The sequence below is a fragment of the Camelus bactrianus genome, chromosome 15 (assembly GCF_048773025.1).
Source record: "Camelus bactrianus isolate YW-2024 breed Bactrian camel chromosome 15, ASM4877302v1, whole genome shotgun sequence".
NCBI lineage: Eukaryota > Metazoa > Chordata > Mammalia > Artiodactyla > Camelidae > Camelus > Camelus bactrianus.
In genome coordinates, this window is record NC_133553.1 from 43,394,343 (window position 1) to 43,421,809 (window position 27,467).

Below are 27,467 nucleotides of genomic sequence, written 5' to 3' on the forward strand. Positions count from 1 at the left end.
CAACCTTTCTCCTGGGATACAGTCATCTGCTTTTAAAACCCAGGACCACCTTGGAATAGCTGAGACAAACTGGCCTTTTCCCAAAAGAATTTTACTAACAACATTAGTTAAAGAAAGGCGGGGGGGGGGGGAGAAAAACAAATCAAAGAAAACACATAGGACAAGATACAGTACTTTATCCAAAGACTGATGTCTGGTTTCAGATTAATTACATTTTAGACCCCCAGGCTCCTTTATTGAGCTCAATATCACAAAGCTCCCAGACTCTGGCCAGCCCTATCTTATTTTTCTGCATGTATAAAAACTCCATCCTGATGTTGAGACAAAAACCAACTGTGTCTTATCTATAGCTTTCTTGCAACATCCACTTTTTTTTCAGCTGAACTGTAGGACGCTGGGGACTGCACAGGGAACATTCTGGACCTTTTGGCAATCCTTTATCATGGTTCTTTAATCATAGCAGCTATGTCAGGAAATTTTACCCATGGGAAGGTGGGATTTGCCCTTGGGATTTCTGGCATGATCTGAGAGACACCTCTTTCTTAATAATGAGGATGGCCGGAATAGAGAGAAGGGACCTAATAAGTATGAAGCTTAACATGTGCCCAACACTTTAGTATATTTCAGTTTTTAGCATAAGCCTTTGCCATTGGAATCAATCACTAGTTATAATTTACAGAATTTGAAGATCAGAGGGGTTAAGCAACTTGCTCAAGGTCTTAAAGCTGAACAACCAAACTAGGAGTGCAGTTTGGTTTGGTTGATGATGTTTGCGATCTGAACCATGTAGCCTGAGGAGGTAGAGTGCCTTTGCTTTCTTTGAAGGTACAGGCCTTCCCATCCTTCTTTGTTTGCTTGTTGTTGTTTTCTTTCAATGTACAAACATTTGCTGAACTCCTTTATGTGCAGCACACCTCTTTAATATTAGGAGGTGAAAAGTTTTATAGATGAAGTCCCTGCATTCAGCTCTGCACCTGGTTCTCTATGTTGAGTCCATCATTCACGGGCACTTATTCTTTCAGATATTGAGTACCTATTAAGTAGAAGACATTGGCCCAGGAGCTGGAGATAAAAAAAGTTTAAATACATGGAATCTAGAGGAAGGAAAGAACCTAGGTTCATCATTACCTCCTGCTACTCACTCCCCCACCCGCAACCCAGATCTCTGAGGCCTTTCATGAGGGGGTGTGTGTGTGGGGGGGAGCTTCTGGATAAGGCTGTTCCTAAGGGGAGGAGGTAGGTATGTATGGAGGGAGTTTTCTTGTCACTGTTTGCCCATTTATTGTGGTTAGTACCAGGTAAGGTGCACAAAACTGGGGAAATGAGTCAGACAAGGAACTAATGGAAATATGGAAATATTTTTGAAAGGTAGAAATTACTCATTTATTTAAAAATAATGGGGAAACCCCTTAATAGAGCTTGTGATCTATCATTCCTTTGCAGTTTATGGTTTCCAGGTGTCCTTTTCATTTGGAGAAAGGCTTCCTGGTTTAGAGAATTCTAGGTCATAGGAAAGGGCTGAATTATCCGATTACTGCTGCCAGTTTATGGTTTGACTCCAGTTAAATTATTCAACCTATTTTTGTGTCAGCTCAGAAACCGAGAGAGTCATGTCAGATACATCACACAATATGTTTTCTGTGGGATCTCCAGGAGAAGGATTATGATAAATAACAGCTATGTAGTGTGCATAACAGAACACTTTTGCTTTTTGTCTCTAGGTCAAAAGAACTGATGCAGGATCAGAATTCGACTCATGGCATAAAAACCTTTGGGAATCTGAAACTTTCTGGAGTTAAAAAAAAAACAAAACAACAAGCACCTGTTATTTGCATAGTGCTCTATGCTGAATGATTTACAAAGCATTTTAAGATATCACAACTGATCCTTACCCCACCTGTGAAGTGGAATTAGTGTCCCCATTTTATACTTGAAGAAACTTAGGCAACACAGTCAATCAAGGTAATTCAGGCAAAGGTGATTTATTTTTTATTTTATTTTTTACTTTCCCTCAGCTATCTAGAAAAAAATTTTTTTTCACATCAATAATTTGTGGTAATGAACCATCACGAATGCTATCACCAGACAAACAAAACACAGTCTTCTTTTCCGGGGATACACCCCATCCCTGCACAGACCTCAAAACCAGAGTTAACAACGCACATCTGTAAATCACCAGAACTCCAAACAACCCACAACAGTAAGGGATCATCTTCATGTTTATTATACAACATTGTCTGGGAGTAGTTTGGAATGGATTGGCTTCTCTAAAGAAATTTGTTTGTGTTCATTTGGGGAAGAGCCAGCTCAGATCCAAGTCTATTTGGTTCTTTGTTTGTGTTAGGGTATGGACGCTGAGAAAACAGGGGTTGTCTAGAGAATTCGCACGGGAAAATAACTTTAATAGCTTTAGGCACATAACCAGTTAACAGTCCATCAATAGCAAGCTGATTGGCATTCTCTCTTCCTTTGGGGGGTTGTGGTGATGCTAAACTGTCTGGCTCGGTTCCTCTTCAAGCAAAGGAAGACACCCCCCCCCCCAAATGGTCTCTTCTCCCAACTATGCAGCACTGCATATAGGGCCTGTCTAGAGGCAGGCCCTCTAGGTGTGGGGGAATGGGGTTCTGTTCAGCCTAGTTTTGGGGTAATCGCGGATGGATCTGCCAATGCAGTTAGTGCAGACTTAGAAGGGGGCGCGTTTTTTCCGGCCTGGTCCACAGCTAGGTTTCTGCCTGGGGAAGCTGAGAGCACCTGGGGTCGTCCTGGTCCTTGGGCCTGCGGACTCCAGGCCTGCAGTATTAACATCACCACGAGAAAAGCGCCCTGCTGCGAGCACTTATTTGCATCCAAGTGTTTGCACCGAGACAGGGGCTCACGTGTTCGACGTCACACAGACTGGGGCTCTCCAGGGACATAAGCTGGGAGGAAGCCCTGTGTCGTGGTGGGCAGGTGCCAGGGTACGCAGGCTGGGGCGGTAGGGGTTCCGGAGAGGCTGAGCCCTTGCCGCCACCCTGATTCTCTTATAGCCCCTGGTCCGCATTTGCGGGTGCAGGCCTCAGTTTGGGCCAAGACCCCTGCCCAAGACCCTCCACTTCCAGCAAGATTCCCCGAACCGTCCCCCTCCCCAATTCCCTGCTGGCCCCATAGCGTTCCAGCCTCCCCGGGCCCAGCCACTCGGCCTCGCTAGCCCAGCGCTGGGGGAGGGCACCTGCCCCCACCCCTCGTCGTCCCCTCCCCTTCACTTCCCCCTCCCCTTGTTCCCTCCCTCCCCTCCCCCCCGCGGCGAGGCGGCAGCGGCGGCGGCGGCTGAGGCGGCGGCGGCGGCGGCGGCAGCGGCGGGCGGAGCTCGGCTCGGGCTCCGCGGGCGGGCGGGCGGACATGGCGGCCAACATGTACCGGGTCGGAGGTAGGAAGGCTTGGCCCGACCCGGCCCGTCTGGGAGCGGGCTTCGGGAGTGGGGGGGTCGGGGCGAGTTCACCCTAACCGCTGGGAGCCACGGGCGCCCGGGCTGAGGGCGCAGGGGGCGGGGGGCCCCGCAGGGGGGGGCTGGGGCTGCCCACCCCCACTATCCCCCTCCCCCACTGTGGCCCGCGAGGTACCGGGACCCACCCACACCCACCTCGCACCCCGCCCAGGGTTTTAGGGCCAGGCCTGCACTTGGGGGTATGAATTATTAGACGCCCCCCACCATGAAACCCCCGTTTCGGTAGGGGCCGTCGAGCCCCCTAAGAGGGTGGTCTTTTCTCGCGTTGCTTCTAGGCAGTAGGTAGTTGGAGAGGGTGGGACAAACATCCCCCTTCTCTACTCCTCCCCTCCATTGGGAGTGGGGGTGGGGGCGGGGGCGATGGGGGCCCAGCCGGGGGCCCAGCTGGTTAGGCCTGTTTGTGGGGACAGGGCCCTGCACCTTTCCTTCGTCACTCCCCCTTCCGTTTCTTCTCTAGCCACCCCTCCTCTCCCCCAAGAACGGAGCTTAGTGGGGCCAGGGCACCTCAGCCAGGGGTAGGGAGTTGAGCTCTGCCTGGACGTTTGCTCTGCTGTCTGCCTCCTTCCCAGCCTTCTGCAGAAGAGAGAAATAAGGTCAAACAAACTTTCTCCCTACTCACGACGCCCTCCTCCCTCTTTCCTGGTAAAATAATAATTCAGATAAGTGGCGTGTTTGTGTGTGAGACTGGCTCATCTCTGCTCATTAGCCGAGCCCTTTGATGGATGGTGGTGGGAATGGCCTGACTAAATGAGGCCACTTTGCAGAAGAGAGACGGAGAGAGCCACTGAGATAGACAATAACAATGCAGCCCAGCCTCTCAAATAAACACACAGTGGGACGTTTCCAGTGAGCCTGTTAGATGAGAGGAAAAGCCATACTTGAAAATTTTTTATCTTTTTTGTTGAAAGCCTGCAGCAGTTTATAATAAAACCCTAAATGGGTCTGGATTAAATATAGTGAAGAAGTGTTTAAAAGATTACTATCACCTCCAGAGAGCTCTGCCTCTCAGAAAGTGACCCCTCTCCTCTTTTTTTTTACACCCTCACCTTCGTAGGTGTGAAAAAGTTTGTGTGTGTCAGCTCTACTCACCTGATTTTTTTTTTTTTTTGAAGTTTGTGATTGAAGTATACTTTAGGCTGCTAAGCCTTTCAAGATGCTCTGAATTTGTCTTAGGTCAATAATTTTATGTGAGAAGCATACTCCAGGGCAAATTGGATTGGAGTGAAAAGATGTGGAAGCAGTTACAGTATAAAAGACATGTTTAGTCAGCCCTGACGACTCAATGATAAGAGGTGTCTTTTTGTTTATTATTGAAGAAATGACATGTGTGGGACAGAGTCTAGGAGAACTTGTATAAAACATTAATTGAAATGAAAAATGCCAGGAAAATAAGGGTCTGTGAATAGTATGCACATGAAGGAATTTATTAAGTTAGCGTTACTACGTTTGCTTTTACCAGGGAATGAATTGCCGGCGTGCTTCATTTTGAATATGAATGACCTAGTATAAAAAGTCACAGATTGACAAATGTGAACTTTCTTTGAAAAGATTAAGCTCTTTACTTCCTTTAATTGCAGATTATGTCTACTTTGAGAATTCCTCCAGCAATCCATACCTCATCAGAAGGATAGAAGAACTCAACAAGGTATACACTGAGTATTGATTCTAATATTAAAAAATATTTGTTTTCCATTGAAGGGTAATTGGGTAAAGGGTATAAGAGGTGATTTTACTTTCAATCCCAGCCTCCTTGAAAGTAGAGATTTCAGATTAGAGAGTTATGCAGGATTCTGAATATTCTTTTGCTTTTTAGAATTTGACCTCTGGTATTAAAATGCTAATACTGAATATGTAACATCTGCAGATATCTTCAAATTGCTTGGAGCTTCTCAGAGAAGGTCACTGCTGTAACTCAGTCCCTTTTTATATTTGAAGTTGTAATTTGTGTTTCTCCCTTTTTAGTGAATTTTTTCCTCTTTCAGCTTTAGAGGAGGAAGTTAGGAAGTATATTGAAGAGAATTTGTAAAATTCTAGACTAGGCTAACTAATAAGAATACAGTTTTGGTATAACATAAAGTGTCTTTTTGTACCTTAGGCCCAAGTAAATAAAACTTTACATTAAGATTTGTTCCTGATCACAGGTGTCCAGGACCGGGACATCAGAAACATTATGACTACTGGCAGTAACAGCTTTTACCGTGGAGGCATTCAGTCATAAATGACATGGGCCATAGATTTCTGATGGTTGAGGATTATTTGTGTAGCTGGTGAGAATTCATATTGTTAAAATGTTTGGGGCTGTCTAGCTAATAATTTTCCCTCAAAATGCCATCTGCAGACTGGTCCAGTTCTGAGTACAAGAAGGCCAGGTCTGGCCAAGGTATCCCTGGCTTATGAGCCTTAATATCTTGGTTTATTTTTGGAGATACCCTGGGGATCTTGCATTTTAAAAACTTGTAGTATTTAAGATCACCGCCAAATGAAGAGGGTGGCCTCAGTATAAAATTGTCTGTGGGGGGGATCTGTTGAGGTGTCATTCTCATGTGCTTTTATTTTCTGTTATTGATGTAAGGTACAATTTAGGCGATGCCAAGCTGTTCACTGTATCAGTTTATTTAGAAAGTTCATTAGAATACAAAGAGAAATATTGGCCTATGAGACCTGTATTCTTTGACTGCTCTCTGCTTTGTTCATTTGGCCCTAAGTGCAGCAAACTCTTGGCTGTTTCTCACATGCACCCACCTTAAGACTGTCTAGTTGTTTCCAATCCCCCATACCTTGCTTTTCTTTCTTACCATTTATCACCTTCAAATATACTTAATGTGTTTATAGGCACATCTCAGAGATATTGTGGGTTCGGTTCAGACCACTGCAATAAAAAGTATGTCGCAGTAAAGCAAATCACATGAATTTTTTAGTTTCCTAGTGCGTATAAAAGTTATGTTTTTAACTTTCATAGTGTAGTCTGTTAAGTGTGCAGAAGCACTGTGTCTAAGAAAAAATGTGCGTGCCTAATTAAAAAATAGTTTATTGCTAAAAAAAAATGCCAGCCATCATCTGAGCCTTCAGAAAGTCATAACATAACATTAAAGATCACTGATCACAGGTCACCATAACAAATATAATAATAATGAAAAAGTCTGAAATATTGTGAGGTTTACCAAAATGTGTCAGATACAAAGTGAGCAAATGCTATTGGAAAAATGGCACTGATAGACTTTCTCGACCCAGGGTTGCCATAAACCTTCAATTTGTGAAAAACATAGTGTCTGTGAAGTGCAGTGAAGCACAGTGCAGTAAAACAAGGTGTGCCTGTATTTTCCTTGCCTGTTTTCCCAAACTAGAACATAAGTTCTAAGTGTGTAGTGATCTTTTCTGTCCACAAATGCATCCCAAGTGCCTTGGAATAGTGACTGGCACATAGTTAACACATTCAGTAATGTTTGTTGTATTAATGAATTTCTCAGATGTCTGATGTTAATACTTGTACATGGCTTTACTGTTTACAAAGTACTTTGACTAATTCATTTTACAGATATTTCTGGGGATCTGGTACCTGTCAGGTACTTTCAGATATGCACTTTTAGGAACTGAAGGGTGAACAAAAATAGGTCTAGTGGTGGAGACTGACATCAGTCAAATAATCCCACAATTAGCAGGAAGACGGGGAGGGTATAGTTCAAGTGGTAGAGTGTGTGCTTAGCATGCACGAGGTCCTGGGTTCAGTTCCCAGTACCCCCTCTAAAAATAAATAAATAAATAGATAAATGAAACAAATTACCACCCCCTCCAAAAAAAAGAAAATTGCAGCTGTGCTGAATTTATAAATGTCAGGGCATGGTATCCTGGAAGCATAGAATCTGGGATTCATGTTACCTTTTTTGAGCCTCACAATAAACTTAAAATGGCAAATGCATCATGGACTGTTGTCGTGAAGCCTACTGTAGTTAAATGACTGGGTTGCACATCTAGCTAGAACCTGGATCATTTCATACACCTTTATCATTATATTACCATTTACTTCAAAAGTCCCTTGCCTTCCCCACATGCTCACCTTCTCCCTGCCCCTCTGCTTTCAGCCAAGAGTCATTAATACACTAATTGTCTTCAAGGGGCTGGGGAGGACTGAACTGTGAGAGAGGGGACTCTACTTTCAGAGAATAGCAGTTTGAATGCATGAAGTATTGGTAAAAAGGAACTGAAATTGGCTAATTAAGTACTAAATATTTACACAGGACCTTTATTTCTGAAGGGATGTGAAAAAGATATCTTATTTTAAATAATCCATTAAACAAATACTTATTGAGCACTGACAACATAGCACGCACTATGCTAGGCTCAGAGATACAACAGTGACCAGTGTGGATGTGATCTCTGTCCACACGGGGCCTGTGTTCTCATAAGGGAGACACATGGAAAAGTGTGTTAACAGGCATGAATAGTGATAACTGGTGTTAGCATCTACAAAGGAGCTAAGCAAGAGCCTTGACTTGGAGAATAAGAGGTCACTTCCTTTGAAAAAGCCTTGAGGAGCTTTAAGGACATTGAAGTTGACGCCTAAAGGAGGAGAAAGAGGTCGCCATGGGAGAGGGGCCACAGGAGTTCCAGAAAGGCCCTTGAGAGGGTCAGAGGTCAAGTTGGCTAAGTGGGAAAAGGTAACATAATTGAGAAATCCAAATAATGAATTTAGGAACACTTGGTATATTCTAATTGATCAACCAGGAGAAGAAGGGACATTAACCTACTTTATTAACTTTTTTCTAAATACAAGTTTTTTTGTTTTTTGTTTTTTAACGAAATTCCTCGGATATGCTGTCGGTCACCATTTTTATAGAAAATTCATGGTCCCTTTTTTTTTTTTTTAAAACCTATTTGAAATGTTACTTGGTCATTTGGAAAGCAGGATTACAGTATTTTTTTTTTTTAAAGTAAGGAAATAAATTTTTGTCTCATTCTGGCAACTTTTAAGTGCAAAACTAAATATTGGTTGATGAACACAGTTTAACATTGTTTATCTTTTATATTGTCTTTTTCTCTCCCCTATTTTTTACTCAGATCTTTTGGAGGAAGTATATAAAGTTAAAACAGGAAACAGCTTCTTGGTAAATTTTATTTAGTCGCTATCTAGATAGGGTGTTGTTCTTCTAAAGACTGAGTCCACACATTGAAAGAGAGCTTTGTGCGTATAATAATGAAGGTACAGTCTCAGAAAGTTCTGAAAGTTCTGCTTGTAGATAAATTTAATGTCATTTGCTATTGTTTTTGGTATGTATGTTGTATAATTTGTATGTATCTTCATATTCTGTGTATGTTATCAGCCATCCAGTTTGCACTGAGTTCATTTTAATGTTTAGGGGAGTTTTTGGTGGGGGAGGGTAGCCACTAACTTCTTTGAGCCTCTGTTCCAATCCCCCACTCTCAGTCTATATTTGCACATAATTTTAGGAGATCCTTTAAAAGCCCTTTTAAGTTAAAACCTCTCCTAACGTTTAGGATCCATTGGGAATAAGGACAGAAATTGGGAAAAGAAAGTTCCTTTCCATTTGTTCTTTTTTTTTTTTTTTTTTTGAAAGTATCTACCTTTTCTTTTATTCTTTGACTTGTTTCTGAAAGGATTTATGATGCCTTATTAAGATGCATGCAAGATAGCAAAATAAGTAAATTAAACCAAATAAGAAAAATGACACAAAGTCCATTTGTTCTTTAGCTCAACTTTCTGAAATGGAAAGGTGTTTGTTTTTTTTTAAATTTTTAAAATAATGTACTTTCTAAGTCTGGGATAGAAACGGATGGTAGTATGAAGTTCACTAAAAGCCCCTTATTGCCGGAGGATGTTTTATTAAATGTGTTTGACAGAGTAGAGATTTAAGAGGCTGCGGCCTAAATGGAGATAAGAATCCAGGAGAGAAGTTGCTGTTGATCATAGGTTCTTCTTTATACTGGTCCCTGCTTTTCCCACCTGTAGGTTTTGCTCATGTCTTCTTTTTTCTTAGACTGTTATGTCCTCCAGGCTTTGCCTCTTGGGCTTTGCTCCTTTTCTAGCTAGCTAGGGATCATCTACCCACTTTCTCCCTCTTTGAAGCTTTTTTGCACTCCCCAACGTGAGTGAGAAGTGGAATCTGGAGGGGAAAGGAAGGAGTAAACGAAAATAGTGCTGAGAATTTGTCAGGAATGTTTTACTTTTGTGCCTCTGTTGTGGGGAACCGGTGAAGGTTTCTGGGTGAGGGGCACGATGACAACCTGGCTCTGGAAGGCTGGAGAGGAGATGACATGTGAGCACACATCCTTGCTGCAGTGGAGGGAGGCTCTGTGAGGGCAGCCACCATGCATCCATGGTGATTAGCTTGTGGTGGGGCTCACAGGAAGAGCACACAAGAAATTTGGTGAGTTGAAAGAATAACCAGGCTTCATATATACAAAATATTTAACCTAGGTTTTCAGAGCTTGCTTCTTAAACTATTTGTGGTGAAGGATTTTTAAGAATTTTCACTACCTCAGACCGCTTTTGTAAAATTTTTTGAAAAGTAGTAGAACAATGAAATTTAAAGTAGTCTTATAAAAATAGAAGCCCCTCTTTTTTCATTACTAGGTTCAATATAGATATAAAATTAACTCTCAAATGCTATAATACACTTACTCTTAATGTCTGTGCTCATTTCACTACACAGTAACAGTTGTGGACTGGGCCTTGGACCACAATTTCAGTAGCTCACCTTTAGAGGAATGCTCAAGGGTGTGTGTGTGTGTGTATGTGTGTATTGTAGAGAAGAGGGATACTGTAGTTGTAAGCTACCTAATAGCCACGTGTGTACATGGTTCAGAAGAGAATATGTATTTTGAACTATGCCCTCCACCCCCAAGCAGGTTTAAATAAGCATTTAATTAGCTTTATAGAGTACCCCTACTGAAGGAACTCACCAGTGAGACAGAAAAAAAATACTTATGTCTTAAAACTCTTGCTTTGTTTTGGGTTTTTAACATGCTTTTGTCTCAAGAAGATGAAACTGATAAAGCACTTAAAATTGAAATAATTGATAGATTTTATTTACATGGAGATATTGGCCTGTTCATTTGGCAGATTGCTGGATCATTACTTCTGGAGGATGTGTTTGATCACAATATTGTGAAATATAGAAGCACTTTGGTTAGGATTTAATAAGATTTCAATTTTAAGGGGCAGTATTTCTCCAAGATTATTTCTCACTCTAAAATAACTGCCGCTGAACTTCATAAAATTGAGAAATTTACTGCAGTACATATATTTTCTTATTTCTTTATGGCTGAATATATCTGTAAGCCTAAAGAAATTCTGAAAATTTGTTCTCAAATTTGTTTGAATTTGGAAATCACAGTAGCATATTATTGTAATCTGTGTGTTTTTACAATGAACTTTGTAGTGAAATGATTGACCCTGAAAGCTCTCAGAATTCATAAAGAATAGAATAGGAGCCTAGGCCCCAGCTGCAGTAAATTACAAGCTAACTGAATATTGATTGTATTGTAGACTGTAGTCAAAAAGAAATAAGGGCTTCAGTGTTCATAACTCAGGGTTTTTAATACTTTCATATGTGAAGGTAAATTAAGTACTCCCAAGAATATTGACCTATATGGATTCATAGGCTCTCTTGGGCTGAGGATACTTTTCCAAGCTATCTAGTACACCCACATGAGGGCTGCCCTGCACCTGCAGAGCTTCACCACCAGTCAAACATGGAGGTGTTTTGGAGAGGGCTGGGTGATTGCACACTTAACCTGTACCTCTGGAAGTGGGTTTTGAGGATGTATGTTTAACTCTCTTATGTTGTGGCTTTTGAAATTTGAGGGACTAGTTTCTTATGGCTAATCAGATTTAACTATGTGTCTGGCTTTAGTCATTAAAGCTGTTTGATCACTTTAGTTTAATTGAAGCCGGTGTGTTATTTTATGTTTGACATTTCAGTTTCACTTGGAACCTTTACAAATGTTGCTCGTCCTTATTTGAATTTTATAGCTCTCTGATTATCCTGCAGTTGTGGTTGGTACAGTGTAACCGACAGTGATCTTATAATTTTGCTGTCTCTAGTTTTGTTTTATAAACTACTTGAATCTAATACTCAGTACAGATGACTTTTATTTTTCTTATTTCTTAGACTGCAACTGGCAACGTGGAAGCAAAAGTAGTGTGCTTTTATAGACGACGAGATATTTCCAACACGCTTATAATGCTTGCAGACAAGCATGCTAGTAAGTTAATTGTCTTTATCTTGGAAAATTAAAACATGTTTTAAATCTTTTATTTTCTGTGATATGAGGAAAAGTCCTTTTTGTTGCCTTTTGCTTTCCCATTTGTCTTCCTTTTAGTTTAGATGGGAGTAGGTTTTGGGTGGTGCTTGGTTTTAGTATATATATATTTTAGGTTGCATCATATGTTCATTAATTAGTCAAAATGTTTAAATAGAAGTCTTTGCAAATAGGCTTTAGCAGACAATCAGTGCAGTGTTTTGCCATCTCCCATTTTCCATGATAGTTTGAAGGTTGGACATGAGGAAATTTATACTTCACTGGTATTTTGGAGAATTTTTTATCTCCCCTCTAAAACAACGGGGTTATACTTACAGTTTAAAAAATTCTGAGTATTTATTATATGTTTATAGTATTGGTATGTATGGGGAAAAAAAGTTTGCCAGAGAAAGAAGTACAAAGTGATATTTGGGTGTGGAAAATTCCTGTAGGTAGCAACTCTGAGTGCTTCTTTTTTTTTATTGTTTATTTATTTTTTAGGTTTTTTTTTGGGGGGGGGTGTAAATAGGTTTATTTATTTACATTTTGGAGGAGGTACTGGGGATTGAACCTAGAACCTCCTGCATGCTAAGCATTTGTTCTACCACTTGAGCTATACCCTCACCCCCTAAGCACTTCTTTATAGTTTGATCTTTATTGTGTGCTTCTCCCACCACCAACAGCTTTAACATACTTTAGCCCATTTGATTTTTTTTTAAACAACATTTAAAAAGTGATATAAATTTTAAGAAGGGAGTACTTTATTTTGAAAGCCATTTTCATCCTACAAAATATGTAATGACACTAGGACCATATGTATTTGTATTTTTCAATTTAATACTGTGATATGTCAAACTCTGGTCTTGGGGATCCTGAAGCTTTTGAAATGTTTTGGTAATGGAGGAAGGGACACGATTTTGCACGCAGGTTTGTCTTGTGTGTCTGCCTGAGAATGATTCCTCCACTGTGTCGCCAGTTTAACCAAGCAGATTGATTGTCTCATAAATTAAATTCCTGCTATATTTTCTATTGTACTTCATAATGTTTTTCAGTCTCTTTCTATTTCCATAGAGGTAATGTTAATGATGATATAGGTTATTCTATAATATTTACAAATTATGTATTGACAGATTCAGGGCAATCATACTTGTTCCTCATGTGTGAGACCAAAACATTTCCTTTTTTTTTTTCTGATTCTACAGATTTACTGATTCTTTCTGATTTTCTGAATCTCCAAACTTTTTTTTTTAATTGAAGCATAAAGATTGCTTTTTAAAATGACATATGAATTGGGTATTTTAGCTATAGCTGGAATCTATAAATTGAATGTGCTATTAAAGTATCTATACAAAATTATTTGGATTTTATTCACTGTTTACGACATAAACTTAAAGATAGAATGTCTCATTTATATTCACGTAGGTTTGGATTTAATTTAGCTTCTAATGTAGCTTCTGAAGTTGTTGCAAAGGTAGTGAGTTATAAAGATTGTTAGGGGCTCTGTTCACTCACTGTTCATGGAGGATCTCAGCATGGCTGCCTCTTGGTGCTGTCTATGAGGCTTGTAGATATAGAAAATCATTTTTTTGAGAACTGGTTAAGCTCTCGGTATTGACTCATAGAAATGAAATTTTACGAGACTTAATCAATCAAATTATATAATGGTAGTCCTGCAGTTTAAAGAAAGACTTGGGTTTAGATTCTAGTTGGTTAACTTCTTGCCTTGGGAAAATTTCTGAAATTCTTACTCATCTGCATTTTCTTCATTTGTAAAATGGGGTTGGAAAAAAATCACCTCATTTTCAATTATATATGTTTAAAAAAATTAAGGGATAAATTATGCCAGCATTGATGTGAGGTTTAAATGACCTAAGGAATGGCTCATAATGGGTGCTTAATAAATGCCAGTTGGTTTTTTTTAACCTCCTCAGCGATTTGTAGATCATCTCTTTGGGTCGATTACTTCTGTCTACATTTACCTATTTTCTTCCATTATTTATTGATTTTTTACTCTCAAAGGTAACTGTATGTCTGCATACAATGAAGTTAAAGGTATCAACTATATTTCTGTTTGTATTGACTAAAACTTCAGGTGGGGAGGATAAAATTGCTTAAATGATTCATGCTTTATAAAGAGGTTTTAAGGGAGGATTAATAGAGTGTCATATGTTAGATTTCAAAACTACGCTTGAATGTGGGTACTAAATTTTCTTGCAACTTAGTTTCTCCATTTGAGAAACTTCATTGTGGACTTCTTTAACACTTTTTATTGCAGAAAATTTCAAACATATAAAAGTATAGAGAATAGTATAATACACCTGATGTTTACATTATTCTGCTTTAACAGTTATTAATACATGACCAATTAATTCTTCTAGACCCCTACTCGTCCCATTATTTTGAAGCTCATCAGAGAAGTCTTACTATTTCATTGGTAAATATTTCAGCATCTATTCCTAAAAGATGTGGCCTCATTCAAACTTACAGAAAGTGCTTAGAATATACAAGGAACCCAGTAAGCCCTTTACCCAGGTTCAGCAGTTAACATTTTATCATTCTTTGTGTGTATGTGTGTGTGTGTATATTTTTTTTCCCCTGACCATTTAAGAGTAAGTTAGAGACTTAAGTGTGTTTTTCCTAAATGTAAGGAAAAACCCCTATATAGTAAACATCTCAGAAAACCTAATATTTTTACAAGATTATTATCTCATTCACAATCCTTATTCACATTTCATGTCTCAACAGTGTGCTGCATAGCTATATATTTTTACTTAGTCTAGAATAAAATTCAGGCTCACACATTGTGTTTTATTGTCATGTCTCCTTGATACGGAACCAGTTCATCGGTCTTTGTGTCTTTGGACCTTAACATATTTGAATAAAACAGGCCAGATATTTTGTTGAGGTTGGCTCAATTTGTGAGTGTCTAATGTTTCCTCATACTTAGATTCAGATTGTGTGTTTTTTGTATGGATGCCATGGAGGTGATGATGTGTCCTTTTCAGTACATTGTATTCGGACTAACCCAATTATGTGGATGATGTTAGGTTTGATGACTTGGCTAACATGGTGTTCCTCTGCATTCAGTAGGTTATTTTGAGGGGAGATAGTTGGCAATTACGGATGTATCTTGTTCTTGGTCAAATTTTAACCAGCTTATTTTAGCATGCATTGATTACTTAAGATTTTGTAAACATTAGTATCATCAAATACCTGTTTTGTTTTCACATTTTTTCTTTTATAACATTTTTTCTTTTTTGTTTGTTTAGGTCAATAGATTGGTTGATAAGACTCAAGTCTTTTTTTCTTTGTCCATTTTTTTAAAAAAATGATACTTTTTGTCTCTTATTTTTCTTGACTGGGGGGAGATAATTAGGTTTTTATTTATTTTAATGGAGGTACTGAGGATTGACCCCAGGACCTCCTGCATGTTAAACACAAACCCTACCACTGAGCTATACCCTCTTCCCCTTTCTTGCCCATTTTTTGGTGTTGCTATGTAATTCACATAGCATAAAATCCATGCTTTTAAACTGCACAATTTAGTGATTTTTAGTATACTCACAAAGCTGTATAACCATCACTGTGATTATTTTCATCACCCCCTCCCTCCCTAAAAAAAAAACGACAATTACACCCTATTCTTCCTTTCTTTCATTCCCTGGCAACCATTGATCTACTTTCTGTCTCTATAGATTGGCTTTTTCTGGACATTTCATATAAATGGAATCTTGCAGTATGTGTTTTTCTGTGTCTGGCTTTTTTTTACTTAGCATAATGTTTTCAAGTTTCTTCTGTGTTATATATAGCATGAATTCCTTAATTTCTTTTTATAGCTAAATGATATCCCATTGGATGGATGTACCACATTTTGTTTATCTGTTCATCAGTTAATGGACATTTGGATTGTTTCCACTTTCTGGTTATTATGAATAATACTGTTATGGACCTTCCTGTACAAGTTTTTGTGTGGACATCTTAAGTTTTTGTACCTATAGATACATATTATTTCACATTCTCTCTCTCTGTTTCAATATTTTGTTGACGATACCAAGTGGTTCATCCTATAGAGTTTCCTTTGGTTTGGAGTTTGTTCATTGTATCTTTGTTGTGTCCTTTACCATGTTTCTCTGTAGATGGATAGTTAGATCAGATTCTAGAGCATCTCAGTCCACAGTTTTTTCAGGGAGAAGGGTGGGGGTGGGAGTACAAGATCATTTCATGGGTAGTATTTTGTACTTTTATCATGAGGTCCATAATGTATTGTTGCCTTTCTCTTTTGTTAACATTTCACTTTGAAATAATTTTACATTTATAAAAATTATTTAAAACGTTACCAAGAATTCCATATGCCCTTTGTCCAGATTCCCCAAATGTTAACATTTTACTCTATTTGCTCTATTATTCTATTAGTGTACATATTAAAAATTTTGAACCATTTGAAAATAAATTGAAGACATATTTCCCCAATCCCTAAAGATACTTCAGTGTGTATCTTCTAAGAACAGGGACATTCTCTTATGTAACACCAGCATGATGAAAATCTATGGATTTATTCAGATTTTGCAAAATTCTCTACTAATGCCTTTTATAGTAAAAAAATGAAGAATTTGTAAGCTATCTTTTTGTGGTGTTATCATTGATTGGTTGACGATTGTCTTAATCTGTTTATTCAGTAAAACTGTAAAAATTGTGCTTTTAAAACTATCATCCCCTCATTTGTTGGATAGAATATTTCTCTGAAACAAATATTCCCTCTGTCAGCCATCAGGTTACTCTTTAGGTTCAGCTCAAATAGGAGAGGCAGGTTAAATGCTTGAGTGATTTTTCTTCTTTTTAGTTGCCAGTTTTCAGAAATAATGGGATGGTTCCTGTCATCCGCCAAAGATCACCAATTTATTTCTTTTTTATTTTTATCATGTACTCAAGGACTTGAACATATTTCACATTTATTATCAATTATTATCCTGTTGATACTCAAGTTGTCTAATCTTTAGCCAGTGGGGCTTATTTAGGTTTGTTCCTGAGTCATTTTGAAATGCTTCCAGTGGTCTTTAATATCTGACTTGCTTTCTGGTATGACAAGATGGTCCAAGCTCATATTCTAGACCTAGAACTGTGTCTCCATGGAGTCCTGATTCCTTTTACTGGGAAATGGTCTTGGAGACCACAATCTGAGCATTAAGAAATGGACTCTCTTTTGAGAGAGGGTTGCGCTATTCCTGGGTTGTTGTGTACTTAACATATTGGACTGTTTTGTGGTATATTCTTCAGAATCAAAAGAAATTTGACTTGGGTACTTGTTACCGATTCTTCTTTTCTAAGGTAATTTCACTGAAAGCTAGCATACATGCTTTGTATTTTAAAAAAACTTGCAACAGACTCACAGACATAGAGAACAAACTTATGGTTACCAGGGAGTAAACGGGGTACAAAACAATAAATTGGGAATTCGAAAATTGCACCTCTTGGGGAGGTGATGGAAATGTTTAGCTGTCTTGATTGTAGTAGTGGTTTCATTGGTGTATAAATCTATCAAAATTCATCAAATTGTACATTTGAAATATGTGTAGTTTACGGGAACCATACTACAATAAAGGTGTTAAAAATAAACAAATAAAAATAAATAAAAGCGGGGGGAAGGGTATAGCTCAGTGGTAGAGTACATGCTTAGCATGCATGAGGTCATGGGTTCGATCCCCAGTACCTCTGTTAAATTAAAAAAAGAAAAAAAACTAAACCTAATTACCTCCTCCCCAAACAAAAGTATTTAAAAAAAAATAAATAAAAGCAATCTTGATTTTCTTAATCTGTTAGAAATAGAATTTCAGATTAAAAAAGTGATGACAGTTTAAGATGGGCATGGTTCTCACGACTGATGAAGTCTTTGAAAATGAGGAATTTCATCAGGGCTCTTTATGGCCTTTCACATATTTTAGTTGTTTTTGACATATTGTGTACTTTTATATTGTGATTCGGAAAATGTAAAGCTTTAGAATGTTAAATTTTGTGTCCCTGTCATTTTTTAACCTGTTAGGCAAAAGGTAAAGTGTTTACTGTACTTAACAGCTCTCTACCTTCCTTAAATTTTCTTTCCAACTTTTCAATTGTGTCACTTACACTGTGGGCTGAAGTTGGGACATAGAGAAAAATGGGACAAGTGAGAATGATTCTTTAACTTATTAATGCTCACTCTGTTTGCCTCTGCTTTTCCACTCTTAACACCCACACACTTGAAGCTTTGTGGAAGGAGAAAAAGAAAGATGGGGAGGATTTATTTATTATTTCTCAGAATTGTAAAGCCACAATTAGCTGTTGGAGAGAACTGGGGAGAAGCTGACCCTGCCTACCTTAAGTCCTGTTCATATAGTTTACCAATTTATTGATAATTCTGACGTTTTTGTGTTACTGATGTAAGTAGAATCAGAAAGTAGTGTTGACACTATCATTATAATTTTAAATAGACATTTCAGGATATGGTAATATTATTAAGCAATAAGGTTATGATTTGTTTCAGGTAAAAGGTGAGGTGACTTCTGTACCCAGTTCTTATCACATCCTGGTTTGAGTCATTATGTTCTTAGAAAATGTTTTGGTGTCAAAGGGCATATTGGGACTTTATTTTTTTAAGATTCATGCAATATACAATTCAGAATTATTTAAAAAATTTAGAATGTTAATAGCGTTTTGGACTAAAATAGGATTTTATAATAGAGTTAGCACCTTTTAAAAAAAATTTATAACTAGTGTATGTAAAATAAATAACAAGCTCATACTATATAGCACAGGGAACTATGTTCAATACCTTGTAAGTTTTATGAAAAAGAATATACATCAATATATACATATATATATAGAGAGAGAGTTAGAACCAATAATCACAATTGATTGTTACTTCAAAGTACTGAAATTGGATTTTTTTTTTGTTCAGTTGTTTTGTTTTAGCATCTTGGTTGGCTGAAAAGTTGGTTTTAAAATATGGTCCCCAAATTCTTTGACATTCCTTCCATGGTGGAGTCTGTGTCTTCTCCCCTTGGATCTGGTTGGGGTTGTGACCAATACAGTATGGTGGAAGTAATGCTGTGTGGCTCCCAAGGTTATATCATAAAAGGCCATACAGCTTCTACCTGGTTTTCTTGGAATATTTGCTCTCAGGATATTTCTACTTGGAACTCAGCCACCATACTGTGAGAAGACCAAGCTACGTGGAGAGGCCATTTGTTGGTACTATGGTTGACAGTCCTAGCTGAGTGCAGATGCTAGACATGTGCCTCAAGGAGCCACCAGCTTATCCAGCCTGTTCCGTTTGAGTTCCCGTTGAGGCCCCAGTTATTGTGAACCAAAGACAAGATTTCTGTGCTAGGTCTGAATTGCTCACCCACTGAACCTGTGAGCAAAATAAAGCAGTTGTTTTGTGCTACTGTGTTTTGGGGTGATTTCTAACTCAGCAATTGATGATGTAACTAGAACAGGATCCTAGTAGATTCTTCTGTTATGGGGTATTTTTTTCTTTCCGTGACAATTTAAAATCAATATCTAAGCTTATAACTACCTACTTAAAGTATTTAATCAGCTATTAGTTTTCTTTAAGTAGACTTCATTTTCTTTTGACAAATTGACTTGAATGAAGAGATCTTGCCCTAATGCCTTACACTGAATATTTTCCTTATAAGTGATTTTCGGCCACATTGAGCACAAATCAGGAAAAGTGACCTCTTAATTATTCTGAAATGAAATTCATTGATAGTATAACTTATACATATAATGTAAAAAACCAAAATATTCTATTAATAGAATATAATAACATAATATATAATAGGATCATATGTACTGTGTATTTCAGTATATGTATGTTCTGGGGCATGACAAAAGCAGAAGGTATAATGAAATTATAGAATGTTTGCCTATGTGCATAGAATCACTGGCAGTGCGAACTCATATTTCCTGAGGTTTTTCCAAATGGTACTATAGGTAAATTCTAAAGAAAACAACATGCAGTCTTTTTTCTTTTTATATGATGGCCATATTGCTGGAAAAATCAGTTACATTAAAACCAGACCCTATATATTTTGTGTTCTCATATCTAAAATGGAATTAGCTCTAGTCTCAGATAACAGAATCATGTTTTTCACTTATATAAATGTCCAGAGGGACATGCAACAGTCATGTGAGTCAGTTCTTTGGTATTGGACTGTTTTCTGGTATATACCTATACATCTACGGGGTATCTAACATCCTTGTCTTCCGTCTATGAAGTGTTAATACTGCTACCATTGTGGTAGTACTACCTCCCCCCAACCTCACCCTTTTCAAAGGACTCCTGGGGGTGTGGACTAGTACCCATTCAAGAGTAATGACAGTAAACTCAATATCATAAAAGAAAAACTATGTCTCTGTTGTTGCCTAATATATTTGCTAGTATTCATCATAATACTGGGAACATGGAAGTTACTCAGTAGGTACAAATTTTTAAAAACTCAATATTTTCCAAAGTTCCCCAAAATTAGAGATTAAAGTTACAAGTAATAAAAAAGTTAAAATTGTTTATATTCAGCTGGAATTGATACTGCCTTGACCTGGAATACAGAAGAGAATTTGGCAATATCTAGTAAATTAAAATTCAGTATTTTTATTACTGGATGCTAATCATAGGTGCCCAAGGAAACATGCCTTTGAAATATCGAAAAAAAAAAATAAAATAAAAAAATGAGAAAAACCTAAGTATTCAGCAATAGGGTATTGAGCCAAACTTTGTTTATGTTCTGGAATGCCTTGTAGCCATTTAAATGAATGAAATAGACTTGTATCATAGGCAGGTGTCACAGTGTATAACAGAATTAAATAACTAGATAAATATGTAAGATATAACCCCAGCTTTGAAGCATATATATTTAAAGTAGAATTTTATGGACATTTATGTGTGAATTTCTATGTGTGTGTATTTATGTGTGTGCATGTGGCATGCATATACATATTGATCCTATAAGACAGTTATAAAGAATGATCAGAATAAGGAAATGTTTTGAGAAATTAAAATGCTTATTGAAATAAAATAATGAGTAGAAGGGCTTAATAATAATGCCACTGTATTTAAGTAATAAACATAAATGAGAGATATTTCTTCTCAACTCCAGCTGAAGTTAAGAGGTCTTGAAGAAAGAACAAAGCACAGAATGGAATCCAACTCTTAGAGGACATCAAAAATGCAGTTTTCATACCATTTCTTAAATACAACCTAGCTGTTCAAATTAGCATGCAATCATTTTGGCCTTTTTAAATAAAAAATTTGTCTTTTTAAACCTTCAAAAAAATGAGAGAAAGGGAAAAATTATTAAAAAGAACATTTCTTCAGGGATAAAGGACAAGAATTTTTAGGTTGAATGGAAAAAAGACACATACTTCATTTCAGAACACTAAAGAAAAACTGAGGACCCTAGACTTTTTAGAGAGAAAGTTATCCATGAAGGAATGAGCATCAGATTTCTTAGTTACATACTAGAAGAGCAAATTATTTAAAGTTGAAAATTCAATAAGTATGAATGACCACGTAAAGGTATTTTTCAACACACAAGAAATACGACATAAATTAACACTTTAGGAATACAATTCCAGATTATTAGCACATTAGAATTGGGAAAGGGGAGTAAAAGTTTTCTAAAAGTCTGGTATTTTTTCAGGGGGAAGGCATAGCTCAGTGGTAGAGTGCAATGCTTAGCATGGATGAGGTCCTGGGTTCAATCCTTGGTACCTCCATTTAAAAATAATAATAAATAAATAAACCAAATTACCTCCTTCCCCCCACCAAAAAGGAAAAAAGAAGTCTGATATTTTGGGGAAAAGGAAGGTTATAGTTACTGTTCAATTTATTACATTGATAGGAAGTTCATATTAGTTATATCTCTTCATTTAAGGATAACCAGTTGAAAAATACAGATACGTCATTTGATTTTACTTCATCCACATTGCTAGATTAATATATGAGTTTAAAATGATCCCAAATAGACCCTGACTCAATAGAAAAGCGAAAAATAACAGTAAGGTGACCAGAATAAGTCCAGATATATCAATGACAAAAAATCTGAATGAAATAAAATTTTCTATTAAGAGACAGACTATTAATTCATAACATTCATCAATAAATGAGGCCTAAAGAAAACCTTAACAAATAATTGAAAGTAGGAATTACACAAGTAATATTCTGTCTACAAGTCAATGACATAAGCAACAATAAAAGGAAAACTGGTCAAGGTACTATCCAACTTGGAAGTTTAAAAAACATGTTTATAAGTAGCTTTTGTGCTCAAGGAGAAATAAAACCTGCAATTGTGAATGATTCCAAAAAGAGTGACAGTGAAAGTACTAATCTTAAAAACCTGTAGGAAGAGGCCAGAGTGATACTCATAAGAAAATCTAAAGCCTTCAAAGCAACCCTTGGGGAAAAAAAATGACTAAAAATAATTATTAAAGCCAGGCATTCAAGATAGAAGAGAAAAAAAAATTCAAAAGAAGGAAGGAATTAAATATAAAAGCAAAAATGAATGAAATAATGAGAAATGTAGAAGTTACAAAATCAGAAGCAGGTTTTTTAAAGTATTATTTAATACTATAAATGAGTTTTCCCCCAAGTTAATCTGTAAGTTTAATGAAATCCCAATAGGACTTCATATGGAACTTGGCAAGGTGATTCTGTCATACACTGAGAGAAGAATAAAAGCAGAAAAAAAAAAGTCAGATTCATTTGTCTTCTCTTCTAGTAAATGCTTTTTTCCTCCTCACTGGACAATGATTTTATTACTGTTATTGTTTTTCTTTTCTTTTTTTTTTTAAATTGAAGTATAGTTGATTTACAATGTGTATTAGTTTCAGGTACGGTAAAGTGATTCAGTTATATATATACACACACACACCAGTATTCTTTTTCAGATTCTTTTCTATATAGGTTATTATAAGATGTTGAGTATAGTTTCCTGTGCTATACAATAGGTCCTTGTTGGTTATCTGTTTTATATTTGTTAGTGTGTACATGTTAATCCCAAACTCCTAATTTATCTCTACCGCCTCTAGTGAGTGCTTTTAAAGTTACATACTTTTCTTTGAGAACCTGTGGTCATCTCACGTAGGTTTTGCTGCGTAATGCTTTTCATTCACTTCTGAGTAGTCCAGGTTTTTCAGACAACAGCAGAGGAATACATTTAATATCACTTAACTTCAACAATTAATCCACATAATCTTACTTCATTGACATTCTGCTTCCTCTGCCTCAGACCCCAACTCAAATCTCAGCCCATACTGTCTCTGTAAATACATCTTTTTTAAACTTGATATTTATTTACATGAATAGGCTTAGTTTGTCTGATCTGTTGATCATTAATCGGTTGATTACTTCCGCTAAGTTTATCAGTCCATTTCTCCTTACGTTTCTAACAGTTTTTGATCTTGAAGCTATCAGGTGCATAAAGGTTGTTCTTTAGTTGGATTCTTTTTTAAAATAGTAGGAAATATCTTTCTCTAATGATTTTCACTTTGAATTCTGGTTTTTCTGATATGCCATTCCCATTTTTGTTAGCATTTGTCTACTTTGTACTTTTTTTATCTTTTAATTTTTAATCTTTTAGGTGTTTTAGTGTTATGTCTCTTCAAACTGCATATAGCTGGGGTTTTGCTTGCATTTTTTTTCTTTTGAAATCTATTCGGGGAGTCTTTAACTTCAGTAGAATATTTAATTCTTTCATATTTAATTATGTTTTAATTCCCTTATGTTTGTGTGCATGTTTTTTCTCCTTCCTTTGGTTGATTTTGTGAAATTTTCTATTTGTCAGGAAGGTATTCATCCTATTTGTGGTCTTTTACATTTTTATTTTAGTTAATTGTTAAAGTTTTTGTTTTCTGAAAGGTAATATTTGAATATGAGTCAGTCAAAAGGTACAAAAAATATATTCAGTGCAAAAACTCCCCATATCAGGTCTTGATTGTTACTAGTTTCTGGTATCTTTTCCAGAGAAAGTCAGTGTACGTGGAAGGAAATCATTCATGTTTGTATACACCTATTTTCCCCAACCTTTTTTTCCCAGAAATAATAATATAGTGGTTTTCATATTTTTTACTCCAGATTTTTCCTTAATTTAAAAAATTTTACTCTCATACATTTGAAAATTGACATCAAAAGTTGTAATAAAAAATTTTAAATATATACAAATTTAAAAAAAAATAGTTGCAAAGGTATAATATCTAGTTTTTGTTGCCAATACTGACATTGAAAAGTAATTGCTATAAACATTTTAAAATATTCTAGTGTAAAAGAAATACTGTGACAATTTGCCCACTATCACAGGTTAAAAAAAAAAAGCCTGAACAGGCTCTTCTATAAGTTTGAAATTTTACGTGAGCTTTTTTTCTCCTTGAGCTCATTTCCATTTTACTTTCTAAACAGAATTTTAGCCTAATGTATTTTATGCTTGAAAATTTTACCATTCTCTGCTACAAAAATTGTATGTAAATTAAAATTTAAGAACATTTTGTATTTCTTGTTCATAAGGTTCAGGGTCTTAATTTCTTTAGAATTTATTATAATTAGAGTATAAATATTATAAAAATTTTGATAATTGCTAAACATAAAAATACGTTTTTATTGGCAATCATCTCTTAATGAGATGGGTGGGGCTTTAGTTAACAAATCCTTGCATTAATATAACTCATTGCTAGGATGAGACAAGGTGTAGGTACTGATTTGTTCCTGATTTTTGTAGTTATAGATGTAGGTTCTGACAGAATTTTTTCATCTATGTAGATGAGAATGGTGAAGCCTTGCTCATTTATTCGTTCGTCAAATATGTTTTGAGCTTCTGCTATGTTGTGGACACTCTTCTTAAGCTCTAAGGGTGAGCACTGAACAGAGCAGCAACAAACCCAGTCCTCAGAGTGTCTCTTTCTTTATTATTCTGAGTAGTATGTAAAAAATTATATAGCAGTTTTTCATCAGAGGTGATTTTTAATGATTTTGCAGCTGACAGTTCAATTATGTCCTCTTTCAGTCTTGCTGAAAGCAGAGAATTTTGAAACCACCAGATTTAGAAGAGGTTGTTAAACCAGTTAATAAGAGTCATTTTCTGAGAAGAACAGTTTAAAAAGTTTTGCCAAGACCTAACAGTTGCTTTTACGTATGCTTCGTGCTCTTTCCCCTATATAAATTGTATCACTTAGGGTTCTACCAGATAAACAACTGGTTGAAGATTATGTATATGTATGTATGTAGAACCATGCACACACACTGTCCATCAACAGATGATTAGATAAAGAAGATGTGGTATATGTATACAATGGAATACTACTCAGCCATAAAAAAGAATAAAATAATGCCATTTGTAGCAACATGGATGGACCTGGAGATTCTAAGTGAAGTAAGCCAGAGAGAGAGAAAAATGCCACATGATACTGCTTATGTGTAGAATCTAAAAAAGGACACAAATGAACTACTTATTGTTTATAACTTAGATGATTGATTTTTTGAATATGTGTAAGCACATTTGACTATCCTTTATGATTGGATTGCTGCATTCTGTTGATTCTTATTTTGTGGTTGGCTTTATTCTTTTGTTAACTGTGTAAGTTTAAAAAGATAAAGCTCTGAAGTGTTCTTAGAGACAAAGAAAGTACATATTTGTACATTTTAAAACAGTTTTCTCTCTCAGTGAGTTGCTCTTCCCAAAATAAACTTTGTTTACCTCCCCACGCCCAAAAAAATCATGCATACATGTAATCTCCTATATGCATACATAATCTCCAGCTGGTTTGTATAAATAGAGTTTTATGGTTGGCTTTAATAATTGGCTTAAATAATTGTGGGGCTGGCCAGGGGGAATTTCTTCTTTCTTAGGGAAATCTCAGTTTTGCTCCTGAGGCCTTTCAATTGATTGGATGAGACCCACCCAGATCGTTGAGGATAGTCTCCTTTACTTAAATCAGCTGATTTTTTTTTAAACTTTCTAAGAATATATGCCTAATTTATTGCGTGGCAACACACAACACACACACACACCCCTGGTTTGATAATCATTGTTTTGAGGTGTTCCAAGCACCTGTTTATTCTTAGAATGTTTGGCAAAATAAAGAGATGCACTCAGCTCATTAACAGCATTGCATAAATCATACTGCCAAAGAGAAGGCTGAAGGAAAAGATAACTTTATAAATGGCCTTATGTCTTGGTTAAATGGCCTTTTGTCTTGGAAAAGTCAGCTGATGTTAATCACATCTACAGAGTTCTTTCACAGCAACACCTGGATTATAATTTGAATAACTAGGAACTATAGCCTAGCCAATTTGATACACAAAACTAACCATCATAGGGACCTTTAAATCAATATACTCAGAAGGGTTTGGGAAAGGTGACATAATGTTCATTGAAGTACACCTTTGCATTTTAATTTATGTCTGATAAAATGTTTGGATCTTGTACTATGTATGTACTTATATATTCAAATATATACGACCTGTAAATTGATGTACAAAGTATAATACGAATTGTATTGAAATATATTTTCATCAGATTATTGGAGCTGTGGATTTTATTTATTTGATGGAAAATGAGTACCAATAAAACCTTAATGGCAAGGCCAGTACTTCTTGACAAACCTGGCAGCCAAATCACCCTTTCTTTCAAGAAGTCTATTTTTTTGAAGTTTAATAAATGAGTATTGAGCATCCCCTAGGCAACCATCTCCTGAATTCTAAGATAGATTCCTGGATAATGCTAGAGCCTTGCTGTGATGGACTTAGGCCTTCAGTAGTTCTTACAGATTCTCTTTGTTTTTTTGTTTGTTTGTTTTCTTGGGATTGTTTTCTGAGGTGTGATGTATTTTTTTTTAATTGAAGTATAGTTGATTTACAGTGTTGTGTTTCAGGTGTACAGCAAAGTTGATTCAGTTATACATATCATATATAGTCTTTTTCAGATTCTCTTCCATTATGGGTTATTACAAGGTATTGAATATAGTTCCCTGTACAGTAGGTCCTTGTTGTTTATCTGCTTTATATATAGTACTATGTATAAGTTAACCCCAAATTCCTAATTTATCCCTCCCCTACTAGGAGTGGTGTATTTTTTAATCACCATTCAGGGGTTGGAAAAAGTGAAGTCTTTAAGTGAAAATTGTTCATATGTCTATTTATTTATTGACCTATGGTCTCAAATATTTCTAAATTAATAACATGCTAACACTGGCCAAAATACCCCAATTCTGATACCAGCACTAGATAGCTAAGGTGCATGTCAAAGGAATGATTTCAGTAAGTCCAGAATCTTGCATCTTCCCATGCATAAAAAAGTGCTAAATTCATTAACTTGAGATATCTGTTTTTCTTTAACTAATAGTAATCTTTTGATGTTCCAAGAACCTGGTCTTTTTAAAAAAATTTTTTTCTTTTTTCAATTAAAATATGGTTTACAGTGTTGTGTCAATTTCTGTTGCACAGCACAATGCTTCTGACATACATATACATGCATATATTTGTTTTCATTATCTTTTTCACCATAAGTTACTACAAGATAACTGAATATAGTTCCCTGTGCTACACAGTAGAAACTTGTTTATTTTATATATAGTAGTATCTGCAAATCTCGAACTCCCAGTTTATTCCCTCCCACCAGCTTTCTCCCCTGGCAACCACAAGTTTGCTTTTCTATGTGCTAATTGGTTTTTGTTGCAAAAAATCCTTATATTCTGGCTC

General features: G+C 36.5%; 1 protein-coding gene across 9 annotated transcripts in view; it reads left to right on the forward strand.

Moving 5' to 3' along the window:
- MTA3 (metastasis associated 1 family member 3) overlaps positions 1-27,467 on the forward strand; it is a 180,686-nt gene that overhangs the window by 33,571 nt on the left and 119,648 nt on the right. For 5 of the 9 annotated variants that reach the window (XR_006719189.2, XM_045504783.2, XM_010967707.3 and 2 more), the window contains exons 2-3: positions 5,062-5,129; positions 11,614-11,707. Coding sequence is in view for 8 of the 9 variants with exons in the window: in XM_045504783.2 (XP_045360739.1) it covers positions 5,062-5,129; positions 11,614-11,707 (162 nt within the window). In the remaining variant the exon portion in view is untranslated. Of the gene's footprint in view, positions 1-1,746; positions 1,963-3,263; positions 3,407-5,061; positions 5,130-11,613; positions 11,708-27,467 lie in introns of those variants that run through there. The other 4 variants (XM_074378777.1, XM_074378778.1, XM_074378776.1 and 1 more) reach the window with 4 other exon arrangements.